The sequence below is a fragment of the Lupinus angustifolius genome, chromosome LG12 (genome assembly GCF_001865875.1).
Source record: "Lupinus angustifolius cultivar Tanjil chromosome LG12, LupAngTanjil_v1.0, whole genome shotgun sequence".
Lineage (NCBI taxonomy): Eukaryota > Viridiplantae > Streptophyta > Magnoliopsida > Fabales > Fabaceae > Lupinus > Lupinus angustifolius.
The window spans coordinates 1085728-1105069 of record NC_032020.1 but is presented as its reverse complement, the minus strand read 5'-3'; the positions used below and the strand labels follow the sequence as shown (position 1 = coordinate 1105069).

At 30.9% G+C, this 19342-nt stretch overlaps 2 protein-coding genes across 2 annotated transcripts; one reads left to right on the top strand and one right to left on the bottom strand.

Annotated features, from left to right (window-relative positions):
- LOC109362552 (ras-related protein RABD2a-like) lies at nucleotides 7171-11252 on the top strand. Its single transcript, XM_019608408.1, has 8 exons — nucleotides 7171-7309; nucleotides 8722-8794; nucleotides 9504-9551; nucleotides 9634-9681; nucleotides 9925-9996; nucleotides 10105-10260; nucleotides 10412-10515; nucleotides 10936-11252. Exons 1-8 carry the CDS (start codon nucleotides 7296-7298, stop codon nucleotides 11030-11032), a joined length of 612 nt encoding a protein of 203 aa, XP_019463953.1. The 5' UTR covers nucleotides 7171-7295; the 3' UTR covers nucleotides 11033-11252.
- LOC109362551 (plasminogen activator inhibitor 1 RNA-binding protein-like) lies at nucleotides 13632-17604 on the bottom strand. The gene is made up of 7 exons (XM_019608407.1): nucleotides 17240-17604; nucleotides 15885-16191; nucleotides 15733-15798; nucleotides 15468-15597; nucleotides 14912-15067; nucleotides 14766-14819; nucleotides 13632-13972 (listed from the first exon to the last, which is right to left on the bottom strand). The coding sequence occupies exons 1-7, from the start codon at nucleotides 17421-17423 to the stop codon at nucleotides 13787-13789; spliced, it is 1083 nt and encodes a 360-aa protein (XP_019463952.1). The 5' UTR covers nucleotides 17424-17604; the 3' UTR covers nucleotides 13632-13786.

Genomic DNA, 19342 nt, shown 5'->3' with positions numbered 1-19342 from the left:
ATTGGTGTAACAATCTTTTTCATTGACTTGCCCTTTGTGAAACATATTATATTATGTATTCCACACACGATCCCTAAAAAAGGTGTATATGTATGAAATAAAAGATAAATTATATATTTTATAAAATAAGGTAATCTAACTTAAGAGATTCTTATTTAGTGAGATATGAAGAGGATAATTGTATGTAATTTTACGAATGCAAATAGAAAATTTGTTTATGAGATTTGATATATTTTCTTCCAAAATTTTCTAATAACTACAAAATTACTTACATTTTTTATATTCAATTTCATGGATATGGTGAGTGGTTTTACACTTTCAGGAAGATCATGTATAACTTCTTTCATTTCAAAACAATATGATAGTCTCGTAGTATAAGGTCCTGCTAAATATACAGATGACCAAAATGTTAATTATTCAATTCTTATGAGTGACATTTGTTGGAAGAGACAATCACGCATCTCGAACGAGATTAATTTTTTATCCAAAAAAGATGAGGGAATGCTATTGATAGTACCAAAAATTACAAAAGTATGACTTTTTTTATTTTGTGTACTTTTTTTCTAGATATGAGAATAACTAAGACAAAGACAGAATATTGTGACAACTCATTCTTTATACTTGTTCATTTCACAATTTTCGCCACATTTTCTTGTTTTCCAATCTTCACAATGTTGAATAAATTGGAGAGCTTTTGGAATAATATATGTGTTAATATGACCAAAACCCAGTCAATGCAATGTGGCCAACATAGTGTGTAAGCTGAGATAAGCTGCAAATTATTATTATTATAATAACTTCTTATGTGAAGCTTCATTCATCTTATTCTAACACATATAAAGGTTCAATGAACTTTAAAATAGCTTTTAGTAAATAAAAAGTTAACTATACAATGCTTGGATGAAGTTTCATGTTATGAGTTCAATCTATGTTATGTATATGAAAATGTGTTTAATTTAAGAAACAATATTTACTTAGATAATCAATAAAGCATATACATTTCAAATGGATTAATTGAAAATAGTGATAAAAAGTTATTAATTTGGAACTTCGTCCTTAATTTTATGTTTACTCATTCAAATGTATTAATAAGACATTGATTTAGTAATGTAAAACTTTATTAAATCCCTAGATAGATCAAAATGTTAAATAATCGATTTTTATGAGTAATATTTGCTAGGTGAAAAAACCACACACCCGAAAGAAAAAGATTCCTCATCTATCTAATTTATCACATAAACAAAGTATACCAACCAATCCACACAAAAGGATGTAAGCATATGTGAGGCATTTGAACACCTAAACCACCTATATATGTTTCAACACATTCAACCTTGTCAAATATTTTGAATTAAGAATTCTTGGTAGTTAATTTTTGCCACCTAATACACGTATAAATTACATCATGATGTGATGAATAGTTAAACATGATGACAAAAAAATTCACTTATAAGAAATTAAAGCAAAATCATTTGCTAACTAGTGTCTTTCACGTTTATATATATTTCATTGAATGTGGTTGAGTCAAAAGATGTTTGGTATAGGTTGTTAAAGCATGCACTATACACGATATATTATTTTATTATTGGGTAATGAAATGGTCGTAGAAGTAACATTTGATTACTTTAAAAACGAAAAAGAAAGAGAAGTATGATTAGGTTGATATAATTGACAGCACATGCATAAATGCAAGACACCATTTTGTAGGACCACCTACATTATTATTCTAGCTAGTTATAAATTAATGAATACATTATTCAACAAGAGTTATATCTACACCTTTCAAGCCAAAGAAAGGGGTGGTTGGTGGACAAAGATAACGTATTCCATGATTTTTATGTTATTCTATTCTGAACCGATTAAACTTCATGAAATAATATTAAAATATTAGTTTCTGTTTTTATAAATTTTCATTTTAAATAAATGGAGCTTTCTCATTGGCTTTGGAGTTAATATAATAATGTAAGGTCTAACTAGATTATGAGATAGATCAAAAGTTTCAATTTTTGTGACCAGTAATTGTTTGAAAAGACAATCATACACATTGATAGAAATTAGTTACCTATAGGGTGAGGGGTTATTGTTAGATATACAAAAAAAAAAACTTATAATTTTCTAATAACTTATGATATTTTTAACAATATGTTAATAGGAGTAGTTAATTTTTTATTTTTTAAAAAGATATTGTAGGATTATAATTTTGTCATCTTAACGAACAAAGAACAAATAAAATAAAAAACAATAAATATTGTATAAAAATGTAAAATGTATTATAAAAATGAACATTAAGTTATTTAAAATTGTACAAGAACAATATGGACTAGTTGCGAATTAAAAGTCTTAATTTATTCTCTAAATTGGACAAAATATATTTTATCGACATAAAATATCCCTAAAATTTATCTTGCAAAAGAATAATATTGTCAACCATTTAAAATTTGACCAACTTGCGTTAAACACATTTTTTATTTAATTATAGTTTACATTTATTTTATTTCAAAAGGTACATTTATCCCCCCCCTAATATTTCATTATTATTGCACCTACCATAATCGTAATTACAATGAACTATCCTATGTGGAAATGGGTGTAATTAAACTATACTTAAGGGAAGGTTACCCTTGGAATTTTTAAGAATCAAGTTTAAGGAAGGAATTTTTAACTATCAAGTTCAATATATATACACACTAAATTAGTGACCCATTTTATTCATAAAATAATTTAAGGATGGAATTTTTGTTACTCTTAAGACATCCACAATAGAGTATTGTGCAGAGTTTTATCATCGAATTTCCCATAACATTTGTTACTCTTAAAAATCTTAGAATCATAACTTGAGTTGATTTAGAAATTCTAGAGCCCAAATTCTTTTACTTACTCATTCTTTTTATGTCACGTTACTTTTTTATATTTCCCTTTAATAATCTTAAAACTAATGTAATAAAATAGTGATAGTTAAACAATTTTGGTTGTTCTTCAAAAAAAAATTCATTTCAAAAAACTACAAAATTTGAAGAAAAGGCAAAAAAAATTATAAGTAACATACAACAATCAATTCAAAGTCTCATAATTATTTCATTTATGTTTTTTATCACCTTTTTCATTAGAAATTGAACTAACCTACATTTAATATATTTTCCTTATGGTGACTTCTAATGAGTCTCAATACGTACCCAAATCACATAAGGCCCAATTTCTTTTAAAAATATTACAATACTTTTCTTAAGATATTTGTATTTATTTATTTTTAAAAATATAAACAAAATGATTTATGTTGTTTATCTCTTTAATTATTATCACGACTTTTCCTTATTATTTTATTAATATTTATTGAAATGACATTGACTTTTAAAAGAAGAATGTAAAATGTAATAGAGTCTTAAGAGATTGGTGAGTTTCAATTGTGGTGGTAGAAGCTATGAAAAGTTAAAATTGAATTTTAAAATTTGTATGATGATCTAATGCTAATGTATTATAATCTTATGAGTTTGATGAGCCTTAATTGTCGTGGATGCTCTATATGTCTATTCAAGCTCTTCATCAACCAACCAATTAAGAGAATGAGACTATTATCACTCTTAGATATGATAATAGTATTAAGTACCTAAACCATTTGAAGTGCTAATATCCCATCATAATTATCTTTAATATTACCTATTTATTTTGAAATAGATTCTTATTTTGTATTGGACTTTCCCATACTAAGAATGTGAGGGAAAAAGTGATTTAAATTATTTAGTTTAAAAAATAAATAAAAAATTACATTATTGAAATTTTATTTTTACCATGTTTTACTTATACAAAGGTAAATGGAAATACCAAGGGATGTATTTATTTAGTGCATCATGTCTAATGAGGAATTCAAAGCTTAAACAAGTTGGTGGACCAAAAATATAATATTTAAAGTGATAACTATCTACATGTGGGGTTTGTTGGAAAGTATGCATATATAATAATTTATTTTCAAAGGTGTGAGAGATTCTAAAAAGGATTATTTATGGACAACCTTTTCTCTTTGTCAATTCCTTAGTGATATCATTAAAAATGCTCTACTTTTGGGATAGATAATATGTATTTGAGATGAAGAGAAAAATAGCTTAGTTTATATTAGTTGTTTAAGTAAAAGGCATTTAGGCCACTTAAATATATGATTATAGATTTTTTTGATAGGAAAATAATTATTAAGGAATTACATCTAATATTCAGCCCATGTCAAGAAAACGACATGTAGTCATAAACCTAATATAAGCTGTGTTATGAGAACTGGACCGGATGGTCTAATTGGTCTGACTGCTGAACGAACTTGAAAACAACTCTGGTTTGCGGTCTTAATTGAATGAGAGTTGGATCACTTTGAACCGGAGAAAATCTGGTCCGACCGTGTTAAACCCAGTTAAACTAGATTAACCTAAGAAGAAAACCGGACATTTCACTTAAAAATAAGAAAAAAGTGAAACACTGCTATAATATTTTATTTAACTACGATCCAAAAATGATGAAGAGATCTTACTTCAATATAATTATACATAATTATTAATTATATAATGTTGTATATTTATATATAATTATATATTTATAGATAAAAATTATCAATTATGTACAAAATCATCCGATCAAACCGGACGATTTAACCGATTAAATATAATACATGACATATCCCAATTTGACGTACAGCTCAAGTTTTAGAACATTGAATATAAGCCTCGTAGCAAAACTCATAAACAGAGCCAAAGTGCAATTTGATATGTATATAAAAAATAATATTGGGATAGCTCCCATTTAAACATGTGATTATGCACCTCTAAATTAGTTTTTTAACTATGAAGTGGAACTATACTTGGATGAAAAAATGATCGAGTTACACCATCTAAATTAGCTCACATGCTATCTAATCAATATAATGTATAAAAATACGGAAACAATATTTTAATCATCAATATATTATTCTAAATTATAAAATAAGTATTTAATAGAATGTTACTCATCAATTCTCTTAGAGAGATGTTCCTTTGAAAATCTTCCCCAACCTAATGTGCCTCTAACCATGCCTTAATCTAAGGGGTAAGCCACACAATCCCTTGTCCTCCAAGTTGGTGAGCTTGTTTGTTGAATTCTTTATAATTCATGAACCTCCAAGGTCATAGCTAGCTCTTAAATTGATTTGGGATTCTTTAGTTAGTTTTGGGACTAAGTTACACTCCTCATACCCTAAGGTTTAACTAATTTAGGATTTGTTTACGAGTTGTTTCACAAGTGTATTTCATAGTTCTCGAGTTTTTCAATTCCTTTTATTATCCTCCAACAAACAACTAGCATACAGACTCTTAGGGTCTCTTTGTGAGTTGAGTTTTGGACGGGGATGAATTGAAATAAAAGGTCTTAGAGTCATCTCTCATGTATATTTCATGACTCAAGAGCATTCCTTTTTCCTTCCATTCCCTTCAGAATGCATCTTGCAAATAGACCTTTATGGTTTGTTTACCAGTTGGGTTTTAGAGGGAAAGTAAAGACTTCAGAATTATCTTACAAAATCCAACTCACAAACTCTTATTGGCCAACATTATACATCATCATCCACTCATAATAAGGATTCAATTCTTCTCTTCTCCCACTACTACCATAATAGGAATCTTCCACCACAATTAAGGGAGACATGAATTCACCATGGTTGATAGTTGATAAAATAGGTGTAATCACGACTTTAAATAACGATTTCAATAGTAATTTTGGAAACTTTAAAAACTTTGACGTTTCATATAATTGCAATCATTTGTGATTGATATGGTCACAATACAATTTCAACAACTCCTAAAACATTGACATATTAACTTATATAGTTCATAGAGCATAGATTCAAAACTTGGGTGTAACTTAAACCCTTATTCCTAAAATATTCCCTCACATCATCCACATATTTGTATATACTACACTTGAATTACCATGAAAGCTCATTTGACTAGTAGCAAATATAATGAGCCTTTTCACTCAAGCTATGAACTCTTGTCTCACATGATGAAACGAATTTTAAGCACACCCCAAATAACAAGTGCATAACCTTTTTAGAAATTAGATTGAAAATAAAGAAATCAAACAAAGTACATAATCCAAGATACATCGAATCCGATATATAATAAGAAGGTTAAATAAGAGAACTATGTAACTATGATGTATACTTTCACTAAATAATTAGATATTATAAAAGATCAAATATCATAGTTCGATTCTTAAGAGCGACACTAATAAAAATAGTAAACACACTCCAAATGGATTTATGCCATATTCATAAGGTGAGTACCTTGATTAAAAAAGTATTTTGAAAATACTATTGAGAATTGATATCAAAATAATAATGACAAAAATGTATAATAACATAATTTCCACTAAATCCTAAGATATTATAGAAGGTCAAGGATATACCATTTTTTAATATTATTCTTTGTGTTTATTGTTAATCACTTGGGCTCTTAATCATTGTTTTCACTATAAATATGCAATCGTCTTATGATATCTCATAGTTGAGTGGTTGAGAAAAATACAACTTCTCAACCAATTTACATGCTTATAAGTTATAATACAATTTAATATTTTGATTAATAAATAAAGATGTAACAACTCCTACAAATTATCTCCAACTTTCCAAGTTTTAAATTTAAACCCTAATGATCAAACTTATGTTAAAGAACAAACTGACGTTGTTTCAAGTGGTACATGTTTGATTCATCTTAAGCAAGGTCTCGAGTTCGAGTTTTGTAGATGGAAAATATATATGCTGGGAGAGTTAGCCACACATACTTGTGAATGTTCCCGACTCAGACATGATTGCCTCTAGTGCGAGAATACATGTGGGAAACAAAAAAAACTTATGTTAAAGAGTATAAAATCTATACACTGTCGATGTAAAGATTTATACATGTGCACCTTATCATCTACCATTCATTTGAATTACTTTTTTGTAAAAATTCAACAATAATTAAATATCAATGATAAATAATACAATATCATTGTATAAAACTCATACACTAGCGGTATATTCATGTTCATGATTGATGAAGGGTGAAAGTTGAAAGCAACAATCCAAAAATAGAACCAAATAAATAGGTCACTTTAAGTTAGGTCCACACATTTTTAATTCAAAAACAAACAAAAATAAAAAGAAAAAGAAACTTTCTCTCTCTCTCTCTTTCTCTTACTCTTTCATTCTATTCTATATTCCATTTTCTTCATTCTCTAGTGCCACGTGGAGCACCGGATCCAACCATACGTCACCGTTTTCCGGCGACTTCACCATCTCCGATATGAATCCCGAGTAGTACGTTCCCTTAGTATCATTTTTTTTATATGCACATGTTGTTTAATCGCGTTTAATTTTCGAGAAAATTCTATTGCATTTTTGGATTTTGTTTTTATGAAAATGGGTGATTGTTTTTAGGTTAATTTTGCGTGGTTTTTTCCTATTTAATAATCTTAGATTGGATCAGCTTTATGAAATATGATGATATGATCCTTTTTTTTTGTAATTGAAATTTAGAGGAAAAAATATTAACATGGATTTAAGGAATTAGTTGTGTGTATTTGGTTCTTTTTTGAATGATTTATTGATAGAAATTTTAAATGATTTGCAATTAGGTTGTTTTGATTGCAGTAGCTGATCCTATCTAGTGGGAAAAGGATTTGTTGTTATTATTGCTGTGATTTGATTTATGGATTTTGAACGTGCAAGGATACCTCAATCTTGTTCTATGTTGATTTCGATGAATGTATTCAGGAGAAAAATTTGTATTGAGACGTGCTAAATATGTCATATTTAGAGACAAATGCATTTGTGCGATTAAATTTTAATTAGAATTAGATTTTTAATGTGTTGTCAAGATTTTATTGGTTATCTCTACATGCATATGTTCCCTTTTCTCATGAATTCAGTGGGACATATCCCTATGGGTGTCACTCTATGATTTATCAAGAAATTACAAAAAGAATCAAACAACTTAACAATTTAGTAATTTCTTGATGAATCCGAAATTGAGTGGCATGTATGTCTGTTTTCCTTGCTCCTTATTTCTTAAGGACGCGATGACCGATATCATAATGTTTAATTAATTGAAAATTGAAGTACTCATATTGTCTAATGGCTAGAGGAAAAAACAATAAAACAGATTCATGGCTTGAACTGGATTTTCATTGTGGAAATCATCAGACTATGATAAATCTCCAGGCTTTATATTTTAATTAAATGAGATATGTAACCTTCATGAAAACAAAGGTTATAAAGGAATGTCATCAGTCTTTTTAAGATCATGTTTAGTAGCAACCAGTATACAAAGCCATACCTTAAGTTAAGCTAGTTTATAGTCCCCCATAAGCTAAGTTAGTTTACCAAATCCGAATTCTGAAATTTCATATGCTATAATGTACAAATCAAGGATATGAAAGGAAACTTCAATGGACAAAGCTCCCTTCACCATATATCAAATATGCACTTCAGTTTATCCAATCAATAAGTAGAAAGATAGTACTTGCTTAAGCTACGTTATTTGTAGATCTTTAAAGTCTCGAATTTGCAGTTTCCATTCTTATCTGACATCTTAACATACATATTTCAATTTTTTTATTTGTGTGTATGGCATTGTAATGATTGTAATTGGTCTTTAAGCTGAGTTTCTAAGGCTGGTTCTGAGTCTATTTTGCGTGAGCAACTTAATGTGATGCATATATCTTTTGCAGTGATTATCTGTTCAAGCTCCTTCTTATTGGAGACTCTGGTGTCGGCAAGTCATGTCTTCTTCTGAGATTTGCTGTAAGTTATTTGCTGTATTTATGCCAGACATGATATTCTGTGTGACTACTGACTAATTATTCTTATGCCATATTGTAGTCTTCATATTTTTCTTTTTTTTTTCCTTGTACCGGTTTACCATGTTTTTCCTCTCTTTATACTTATCTCACTGTTGGATGTCCCACATGGCCACATCGCCTGCCGCATTCTCCGTTGTATGGTTTATAACTTGTTGGGCTACTCCTGTCATTGGTATTTGGTTTTGAGATGGAACCTTTAACACTTAAGAATATGTAGTTATTTTATTCTGAAATTTTGTTATTTGGGCTTGGGGGAGGGGGATGGAGGTTAATGAACTCTCTCTTAGTATCCTAAGCAAGTTTGTCTAATTTATTCATTTCCGGTGTGCAAATATAGACTATTGCCGGGATGTTCATTGAACAGCTTCATGGCAACACTGATTTAGGCATTAATGTTGGGATGTCTTGCGTTGCTTTTATTGTTCGACTTTATGATTGCAAATATGATGTGTTGTAAATCATCTTGGAAGCCATCTTTATCATGTCTAATTTCATTAGATATGCATTTCTAATTTATGCTGTGTGGTTATGTAATTAGTAAGGTTCTAACTGAGATGCCTTCATTTCATGTTTGTTGATCATGGACATGGTGTTCTGCTGCTCAATACTGTATTGTAAATAATTATGATAATTTCTATGTCGTGTTACAGGATGATTCATACATTGACAGCTACATAAGCACCATTGGAGTTGATTTCGTGAGTACTAATTTGCAAGTTTTTAGGTTGAACTCCTTTGAAAAATGTGTCTTAACTAATCAATTCATGTTATTTTGTGCAGAAAATACGCACTGTTGAGCAGGATGGGAAGACAATTAAACTACAGATTGTATGTATCAGATTGGCTTTGTTTCGCATCTTTATTTGCTAATATTTATATATCAATAAAGCTCGAGATATATGTTTTAATCTTTAGTATGATATATATTTTTATTTACTCTGTTGTTATTCATTTCTATTTTAGTGTTTAAGACCTTTGTCTTTGTCTCATGCTCCTAGATCTTGTGGGTCAGTAAAAATCAAGGTTATACTGAAACATTCTTTCTTACCTTGTTTACAATATTTATTGCAGTGGGATACTGCTGGGCAAGAAAGATTTAGAACAATAACCAGTAGCTACTATCGTGGGGCACATGGAATCATTGTGAGTGATGATTTTTTTGTCATAAGATTATATGTATAGAGATTCCTTGCCTTTGTAGGTGATTTCTTTGCATGCTCTACTGACTTGATTAGTTGATTCTTCTATCAGATTGTTTATGATGTCACAGATGAAGAGAGCTTCAAAAATGTGAAGCAGTGGCTCAGTGAAATCGACCGCTATGCCAGTGATAATGTTAACAAACTTTTGGTTGGAAACAAGAGTGATTTGACAGCGAATAGAGCTGTCTCATATGATACAGCTAAAGTATAGTTTTCACTTTCTGTTCATTATTAAACACATTTCAACTTTTGAGTTCTTATTTGCTACTATTGGGATGATAACATTCATTTCATGTTCCTGCTCCAGAACCAGAACCCCTCACCCCACCTTTTGATTTCACCCCATACTATTGCAGGAATTTGCAGATGAAATTGGCATACCTTTTATGGAAACAAGTGCAAAAGATTCTACAAATGTGGAACAGGCATTCATGGCCATGTCTGCTTCTATCAAGAATAGGTACCCATTCCTTTTATTAAATGCAGATATTAAAAACATACCGAAAAGTTTTATGTATTGTAACTTGGCCTTGAAAGCAAGCTCTGGCAAATTTAGAAGCTAACTCAAAGCATAATGAGACATAAGCGTTCCCATATTCTTCATTTCAAGTCTATCTGATGCCGTAAACTTCCATTGCTTGGAGACGTCCATTGCAAATACAGCATAAATGTTTAATTTAGTTCTCGTTTCACTTTCCTTATCTCATAGATGATGTTTTGTCAATGAACATGATTTATGATAGACCATTATGGCTTCGTTTGATCCATGTAGTTGACCCCTCTAGTGGGATAAAGGCTTTGTTGTTGTTGATCTCATAGCTGATGTACTAACGTATTCATAGAAACCATGTTATCTGATTGTAACTTATCGTGAATGTAGAATGGCAAGCCAACCATCTGCAAATAATGCAAGGCCTCCAACAGTGCAAATCAAAGGACAACCAGTTGGGCAGAAAAGTGGGTGTTGCTCTTCCTAATCAGATGATAGTATCAATCTCCATTTCACTTGGCCTAATGCATGCTGATTCATGTAAGATTTGTTATTTCACTAAACAGTAGAGACCAATGTCACATAACTTGTTCAGTGGTTTGAGAATTTCCCTAGATGATCCCATTCTTAACATATACTTAAATGATATGGTTGTGCTAAGTTTAGTACTGGTTAATGATAAATCTATATATTTATGCTTATCTATTTTTACTAGGATCAAACTCTAGTTTTCTTTTATTTGATTGCTTATCTGCTTTTGCTGTTTTGAAACTGTAAATTTAAGCCAATCTGCCCCATATTATAGCTTAATGATAGCGACTCATGGGAATAGTGACTATTTGTCCCTTGAGGTCATGGGTTCGAGTCGCAGGAGGCTCCCTTTGTGGGGAATAAAATACTATAGGAGTATTTAAGTTTGTGGGTGGCATGCTCAGTATATTCATGGGCCGGGAAGGTCGCATGTCAGGACTGGGGTGTTACCAGTGGCACGCTCAGTATATTCATGAGCCTAGGAGGTCGCATGTCAGAACTGGGTTGGTATACTGGTCTCACTCCATACCTGGCATAGAACAACAAAACAAAAGGGTTGCAAGCAATGTCTAATGTCTCAAACAATCATTGAGAACAAAGACATTACTTGCAGCATCAACTTCTTTGGTCTGAATCAGTTTTCTTCTTGGGTTGTGCCATAAAAGTTGGACCAAGATCTTATGTTGGAAAATATTTCTGCATAAATTAGCATAAAGTTGGACCTAGTACAGATATTTCGCGGTTCCTTCTACCACAATAAGACCAAATCTTCAATATATTTTGTGTTAATTAAACATTATTTGAAGCACTTGTTTTGTGGACACATAATGAGTCTAATTATACACTGAATATTTCTAATAAAACTTGGCTAACTAGAGTGAAAACATGATGGACTTTGTTTTAAATATGGCAAATATATATAGCATATAGCGGTATGAGATTGGCATGTTTGTCTGTTAAAGTTTGAGATTGGCATGTTTGTCTGTTAAAGTTGAAGTTTGATATGTTTAAAAGTTCGGTTTAAAAGTTCGATTTGATCCCAAGGCCCATTTAAAAGCATATTTGCTATAAAAACTTTAAATAGCTCAAGAAGCATGACTTTAGGTCAGTTTAGTATCAACAATTAAATTATATTTGCATATCAAAATTTCATATATAATAGGAGAAAAAAAGGTGTATGTATTGACTTTTACACTGTTATTGTATCATTTTGTCATTTATATTTTTTCATTATTAATTCTTAAATAAAAGTAATGCAAACGAATAGTAAAAGAGACATTAACCATATATAACTCATTACACTGACAGCTATAATCAAGTAAGGCGAAATGTAGATTTAATAGACAAATTTAGATGTATCAAGTCTAACATCTTAAGTTAAATATACATTTTAAGAAGTCCTAATTGCTTATGAAAAAGTTTGGCCATTGTAGGCAAGGTAATAGTGATAGCAAAACAAACATTGCTAGTGGCTCATTTTTTTTTAATAGGAAAGACATAAAAATTTAGCTCATTTTTCCAACCTTTTTGCCTAGTAAGTACATGGACATAATGCAAGTGGCTTGCAAAGTGTTTTAAAAAGTAAAATACAAATAAATTATTATATAATGTGATTTAATAATTCAAAAAAATTGTGATATTAAATTTGTTCAACTTTATATCCACATCAAAGTTTTTTAATTATCTCTTCAACATCTTTATGATTTCTTTTATGTTTTTCTTAAATTATTTATAATGCTCAAGGGTATCCAAATTTGGCAAAATAATGATAGGCAAGCATGTTTGTATCCACTTTTGATTTGCAGGCATAAACTAAAAAACTAGTCAACCCATTTTGCAACTACTATATGATAATAGCTATTAGTAAAAGTATCTTCAATGTAAAGAATTGCAGAGAATCATTCATTTTCTTTGAATTATGCAAAAAATAATAGCATAAAATTAAAATTGTTAATGTGTGGATTTTTTGAATGGAATTGGTGGGAATCAATCATTTTCTTCGAACTATGAATAGAAATTGTCTAATGTGTAAGGCTTCACTAGATCCTTAAGGTTAAAAGTTCAATTCCTAGAAGTAACTATTATTAGGAAGGGCAACCACAATCCCAGAAATGGATTAATTCCCTACCTGTAGTTGCAGCATAGTAATAATGGTCACATAAACAAACATGATGAATGAAGTGATGATAATGAATGACATGATACAATAACAAAATGGTAACAGTGATAGTTACAGTTGAAATTATAACAAGAGTTCTAAAACCTTAATTCCTAGGATAGATGCTTGAAAGTTAAACATGTTTTAAATTTGTTGTCCTATTTAGTTTCATTCAATTTCAACTAGTCATTGAAAATAATAATTTTATATATAATTCAAAGGTCAAATTCTGTAGCCAAAATTTCTTTATATATATTCTAGTTTCAAATAATGGAAGTTAATGATTCTGCTCCAAATTCCAATCAACATATTCAAAAGGATGGGAAATAAAAGGGCATCAAAAATAAATAACAAAACTCAACAACATTTGTCTCATTATGACCCTCCAAAAACACAGTACAACAAAAAAAACATAACAATAAAGGAAAAGGTTTACAAGGTAAATAAGAAAAAAGTATATAAAGGACAACCTAAATTTACAATGTATGACATAAAAGGTTGAATAACATTTACTACTTAAGGAAAATCCAAGCATCATACTTCTGGAAAGCCTCACTTGCCACCCAAGGTTGGGAACTGACCCGGATCGGCGATGGCTGGAGCTGGTACATTGCTGCTTGCATTTCCACTGTAACCTCCTCGGGAACCACCACGGCCACGTCCGCCTCTACCACGTCCACCCGGGTTGTAGTACCTCTCTCCTTCAGCAGGCTTCAGAAACTCATTGATGCTGACAGACTAAAACATGTGAAATTCAATAATGAAACAAAATTTAGTTATAGGTGAAAAGGCAGCCACAGAAGCAAACTAAATTTAGTTGCTAAGTACTCCATAGATCCAATTGCAACCGAGTTTGTTTCATCGATTAAGTCCGTTGGAGGTCATTTTTTGAAACATGTGGCAAAATGGAATATTCATTTAAATGTAAAAAGTGTAAACCATTATCATTGAGGTCATTTTTGCCATGACATTACAAAAAAAAATTGAAGACTAGAACACCAGATTACATTTAATCATTGAATTCGTTTGTACCGACAAATACAATCTAAGATCAAGATTAAGACATGATTCAATTCCAGAGACCAATCTCAACAACAAAAATACATTATGGCGAATGAATTAAAAACAAGAGAAAATGACACAAATTTCTAGTAAAGAAATATTTAGGATCATGGTTCGCTTAACAGCTAGAAAGCTTTAAAGCACCAATTTTCGTATTCCTTATCAACGGCATCATGTTTTTTTGTCTTTTGTAACTTGTAAGTATGTCATCAACTATGATGGCATACTCCAAATACTCTTGATCACAGTATTTAGAAGGTTTTACAACCAAACTTCGATGCTTTGGAACGCAAGTTATTAAACTATTATTGAATAGGATAGCCAAAAAATAGTAAAAATCTAGACTACAGAAACTACTAATCTTTCAAACTAAACACTACTCGATAATGAATTTTGATAATTGAGCCGGAATAAATAGGCCCTTATGGAGATCAGATATGAAATAGTCAAAGACAAATAAAGGACAGACCTTCTTGGATTTCTCCTTCTCAAAAGCATCTTTGCGCTTATCCTTGTCAGATCCCTAGAAAAAATTAAAATTGCAGCGGACATTTAGGGTCAAAATATAACATGACAAGCATATTTAGGTGACGAAGAGTGGCCAAAAATTCGCACCAATTTAGCAAAGATTTCATCGTTGTCTTTCTTGCTTGACAGTGGTTGCATGGATTCAAACTCCTTGATATCAACCTTTCTCTCTTCAGTTTTGAGTGCTTCTAAGGCCTTTCTTTTCTCTTCCAGCACTTTCTCGTATTCCTCCAGTGTCATCTCCTATTATGCAGCACAAAAATAATTTAGCAATGATTATACAATAGCCTATAATAAATTTCAAATATAATCTATCAAAGTCAGAAAGCGTATGTTAACAGCTAGAACAATAAATGCATCCCAAGTCCCAACGCAGTTAAACACATTTCAAAAGGTAAACTAATATTGGACGAAACCATAAACTCAACATCAAGGAAAAACACCAAGTGAGACTTTTCTTCTAAGTAAATAAAGTAGCCCCTAATATGTGGACTAAACAGATAACATATGCTGAACTTGAATGAGTATCATTCATAAGATACATCTTCTGTTTGTCTTCTGATAATTGAATGCAAAAAATTTAGAACACGCAGCCGTAGATTCAGGATAAATGGAGAAAGCATTAATTGAGTTGGACATTCACCTTATCCTCAGGCTCTTTTTCTTCAATTACAACAGCAGGACTCTCCTTCACATCAGCTGCATCTTCCTCGCCTGCAGGCTTCTCACTGCTCAGATTCTTTTCAGTTTCATTCACCGCTTCCTCGGTAATCCTAAGTAAAATACCAAAAGTAAATAACATAAAAATAATAAACACCAATTGAAAGCAAAAAAAATCTACTGAAATCATGGGCTTGAACTTTATTATTATTGAATTCATTAGAATTATTAAGCATAGAATTGCTTACTGGGAAAATTCATCACTCTGTGATCCCCAGTTGCCTCGGCCAGAACCTTCGCGTTTGAGTTCATTTCTGGAAAATAGAATTATAGGTATCAATATTGATAGAAAATTAGAAGCAAAAGTTCAAGAAAGAAGTCAATCTAGTGATAATGTCACCCGCGTCCAGTCCCACTGCGGCGTTCAAATGCTCTTCGTGGGCGTCCTTCTTCATCAACTTCACCATTGCTGAAACCTCCTCGCCGACCGCCACGATAAGGCCCACGAGGTCCACCATAACCCCGCCTTTCTGAGGGATTTCCAGAATCTCCTTCAGAAGCACCTTGGTTGGCTGGGGTTCTAGAGGCAGGGAATGAGCTCTCATCATTGGGATAGTCACGACCATAACCACGGCCACCTCCATACCCACGCCCGCCTCGGCCACCTCCACGACTGCCACGATAGGTATCGTTTCTTGCCTCCCTCACTATCATCAAGATAGAAAAGAAAATTTAATAAACATATGAGAGAAGCCATGCAAGGAGAGTCATCAATACAATTGTCATTCAAGATTAGGGATATCGTAACAAAACGAATAAATGTACTAATACGGATCAAATTCATCGTTCAATTCAGGTGATGCCCTAGGACTGAAAATAAGAACAAGATGTGATACTAAAAAAAGAAGTATGATGTATTTCAATTTCCTAAACACATGTGATGAAAAGAACATATTTAATAAACAATGAGGATGCAGGAGAGAGAAGTCGAAATAAATAACCCACCGGACGGATGACTAGTTCAATAGTACAGGACAAACGAATAAAATTAAAAGCAAAACCAATACTTTTTTTCTCAAACAAGAAACAGATAAATCCTATTATCACTAATCAACGAAAAAACCCAACCCATCAACGAAAAAACACATTTTTCATAACCAAAAAAAACCATAAATTAGACAGACAAAACTCTTCCAATAATACAAACAACAAAAACCTTGAAAGGCTGCATTAATCATGAACCAAAAGGTGTCATAAGAAACAGATAAATCCTATTATCACTATATTAGACCCCATCTAACAAAAAAACACATTTTTAATAACCCAAAAGCATAAAATACACACAAACAATAAACTCTTCCACAACAACAAGGCCTTGAAAAGCTACATGAAAAAATGTCAGAAAAAACAGATATATCCAATTATGACTGCATGAATACCCATCAACAAAAAACACATTTTTCATTGATGCCCACAAACACAAAACCCTTCCAATAACCCAAAAACATAAAACACAGAAACAGATATATTCAATTATGACTTTATGAATACCCAACAACAAAAAACACATTTTTATTCATACCCATAAACAAAAAACACATTTTTATTCATACCCATCAACAAAAAACACATTTTTATTCATACCAAAAAACATAGAATACAGACAAATACAAAACCCTTAGAATAACAAGAGTACATGAATCAAACACTTTTAAACTATAAACAAAAACAAAACTGAATGAATGAGAAACTAACCAGCCTGAGAAGGTGGGACCGGCTTTGAAGGCAACTGAGCCGCCGTCTGACCACCACGACCGCCAGCCTTTCCCTTCGGTGCAGCCACCGCCGCCGCCACTGCCTTGAGCTGCTCAGCCGCGATCAGAAGTGATGGGTCCTCAACATCATCATCCAACAAATCAAAAGGGTTGACAGTGGCCATTTCGTAAAAACACTGAAGGAGAAGAAAACCCAACACACGAAAGAGTTGTTGTTGTTAGAAAAGAACGAAGAAAGGATTAACAGAGAGAAGAATCCATGGGTATGAAGAGAGAGAAAGAAGAGAGAGAAAGAGAAACCCTAATGGGAAGTGTAGCCGCAAAGAGAGAGAGAGAGTGAGAAGTAGTGAAGAGAGAAAGATAGAGAGACAATAACCGAACCTAATCTCCAACACACCCAATTTATTCCTCTCTTTACTTACCACTTGCTATACTTTTTTTATTCTCGGGTTGGTATATTGATGTAAGACTAATAAAATTTAAGATAGAGCAAAAAGTTAAAAGTTTGATTTCTGATAATAATATTTGTTGTAAAATGTAATTACATACTTTAAAATGAATTATTGTCGTTAAAAAATATCATCTTTGTCGTTAAAAAATTATTGTGTATTAGGTGTTTGAAAAATAAAAATTAAAACTAATACTTAAAGATTACAAATTTGAGTAAAAATGATTTATGTCAATGTTGATAAAATATTAAAATAATTAATTTGATTCACATTTGATATTTTAAGACCATTTTAATGTTTTCAATTTTGATGGACCAAATTAATACACATAATTTTGTAATGACCAAAATATGTATTTACTCTTTATCTTCTTTTTTTATTTTTTTATGTTGATATCATTCTCATGATTCGAACATTAATCCCTTATCATGGTATTATGCTAGCTCGTTGTTAGTTAACTTTATTAATTAAGTAAAAATATATTATTTGTAGAGAAAAAGATAAAATGTTCATCATCTTCAACTTATTTTGTGGCTACATAAAAATTCCAAAATTATATTACTTAAATTTTAGGGAGTTATTTAGTTATAATTTTGTTAACATTATTATATATATTTGGATTGGATGATGAATATAACTTTTATTTAAAACCACTATTGAATAAGTGTCTTTTAATGACATGAGGTAAGCTTTAAAAATATACTTAATATGTCTATATTATTAAATTTGTGTATTATTTTGTTGATTTATCATTAATCTAAATTTGTCTATCTTGTTAACAATGCAAGGGAAGAGTCATAATTTTTTAATGTTGTCTTAATTTTATAAAGAGGCATATAAATAGAAATATTTTTCCTAAAAACACTTATTTAGGAACATATGTAGCCTATTAATTTATTTATAGGCAATATTTCTCAACTGGAAGGGGGAGTGTGGTTGCTAGAATTTTTAAAATAAAACTGAAGTAAATAAAAAATAATAAAAATATATTCTAGAACTTTGACTCTCCTTGTTTTCATACTTTATTTAGAACATAGTTACATGATTCTCTCATTTATCCGACAAGTCATATATATGTTCAATATATTAGATTTTTTCTTTATAAAAATCTTGTATTAATATTATAAAAAGTGATGAATATATAGAATCAGATATCATACACCGAAATCGATATAATGGATCATGTAACCTTAACTTGGAGATCATTCCAAGAATTTCACGTAGAGCTTAAGGGTCCAAGTAGAATTTAACAAATTGAAGCATAGACTATTTTTTGTAACACTTAGACTTATATAGAAGTAAGAAGAGTCAATTTTGGTCAACCTTATGATTTGTGATAAGATAATCAAATAGGACCCATGAGGAATTCATCACAAGTAATGGACTTAATCAAAGTAACATCTTAAAAATGAAGGAGGGTTTGTATTGTGAATTTGTGCATGGTTAAGTATGAAACTCATTAACACAATGCATCTTAGCCAATGTCATAAGAATCAATCTTCTCATAATTTATTTCTTCATTATTGCTGTGTGTGATTGATATTGTCAAATCTAATACCAACTACACATTTTTTTAAACATTAATAATAAAAGAATAAAGTATTTCCTCGTATCAAGATATAACTTATCTCATC

Bases quoted from the DNA above. Each gene is read 5' to 3' on its own strand.
- LOC109362552 (XM_019608408.1), top strand. The intron at 8,795-9,503 runs GTAAGTTATTTG...GTCGTGTTACAG, and splicing joins GTCTTCTTCTGAGATTTGCT to GATGATTCATACATTGACAG. The intron at 9,682-9,924 runs GTATGTATCAGA...TATTTATTGCAG, and splicing joins AGACAATTAAACTACAGATT to TGGGATACTGCTGGGCAAGA.
- LOC109362551 (XM_019608407.1), bottom strand. From the start codon at position 17,423: ATGGCCACTGTCAACCCTTTTGATTTGTTGGATGATGATGTTGAGGAC. The intron at 15,068-15,467 runs GTGAATGTCCAA...GCTGCATAATAG, and splicing joins AAAAAGAGCCTGAGGATAAG to GAGATGACACTGGAGGAATA. The intron at 13,973-14,765 runs GTCTGTCCTTTA...CACATGTTTTAG, and splicing joins AGAAGGAGAAATCCAAGAAG to TCTGTCAGCATCAATGAGTT.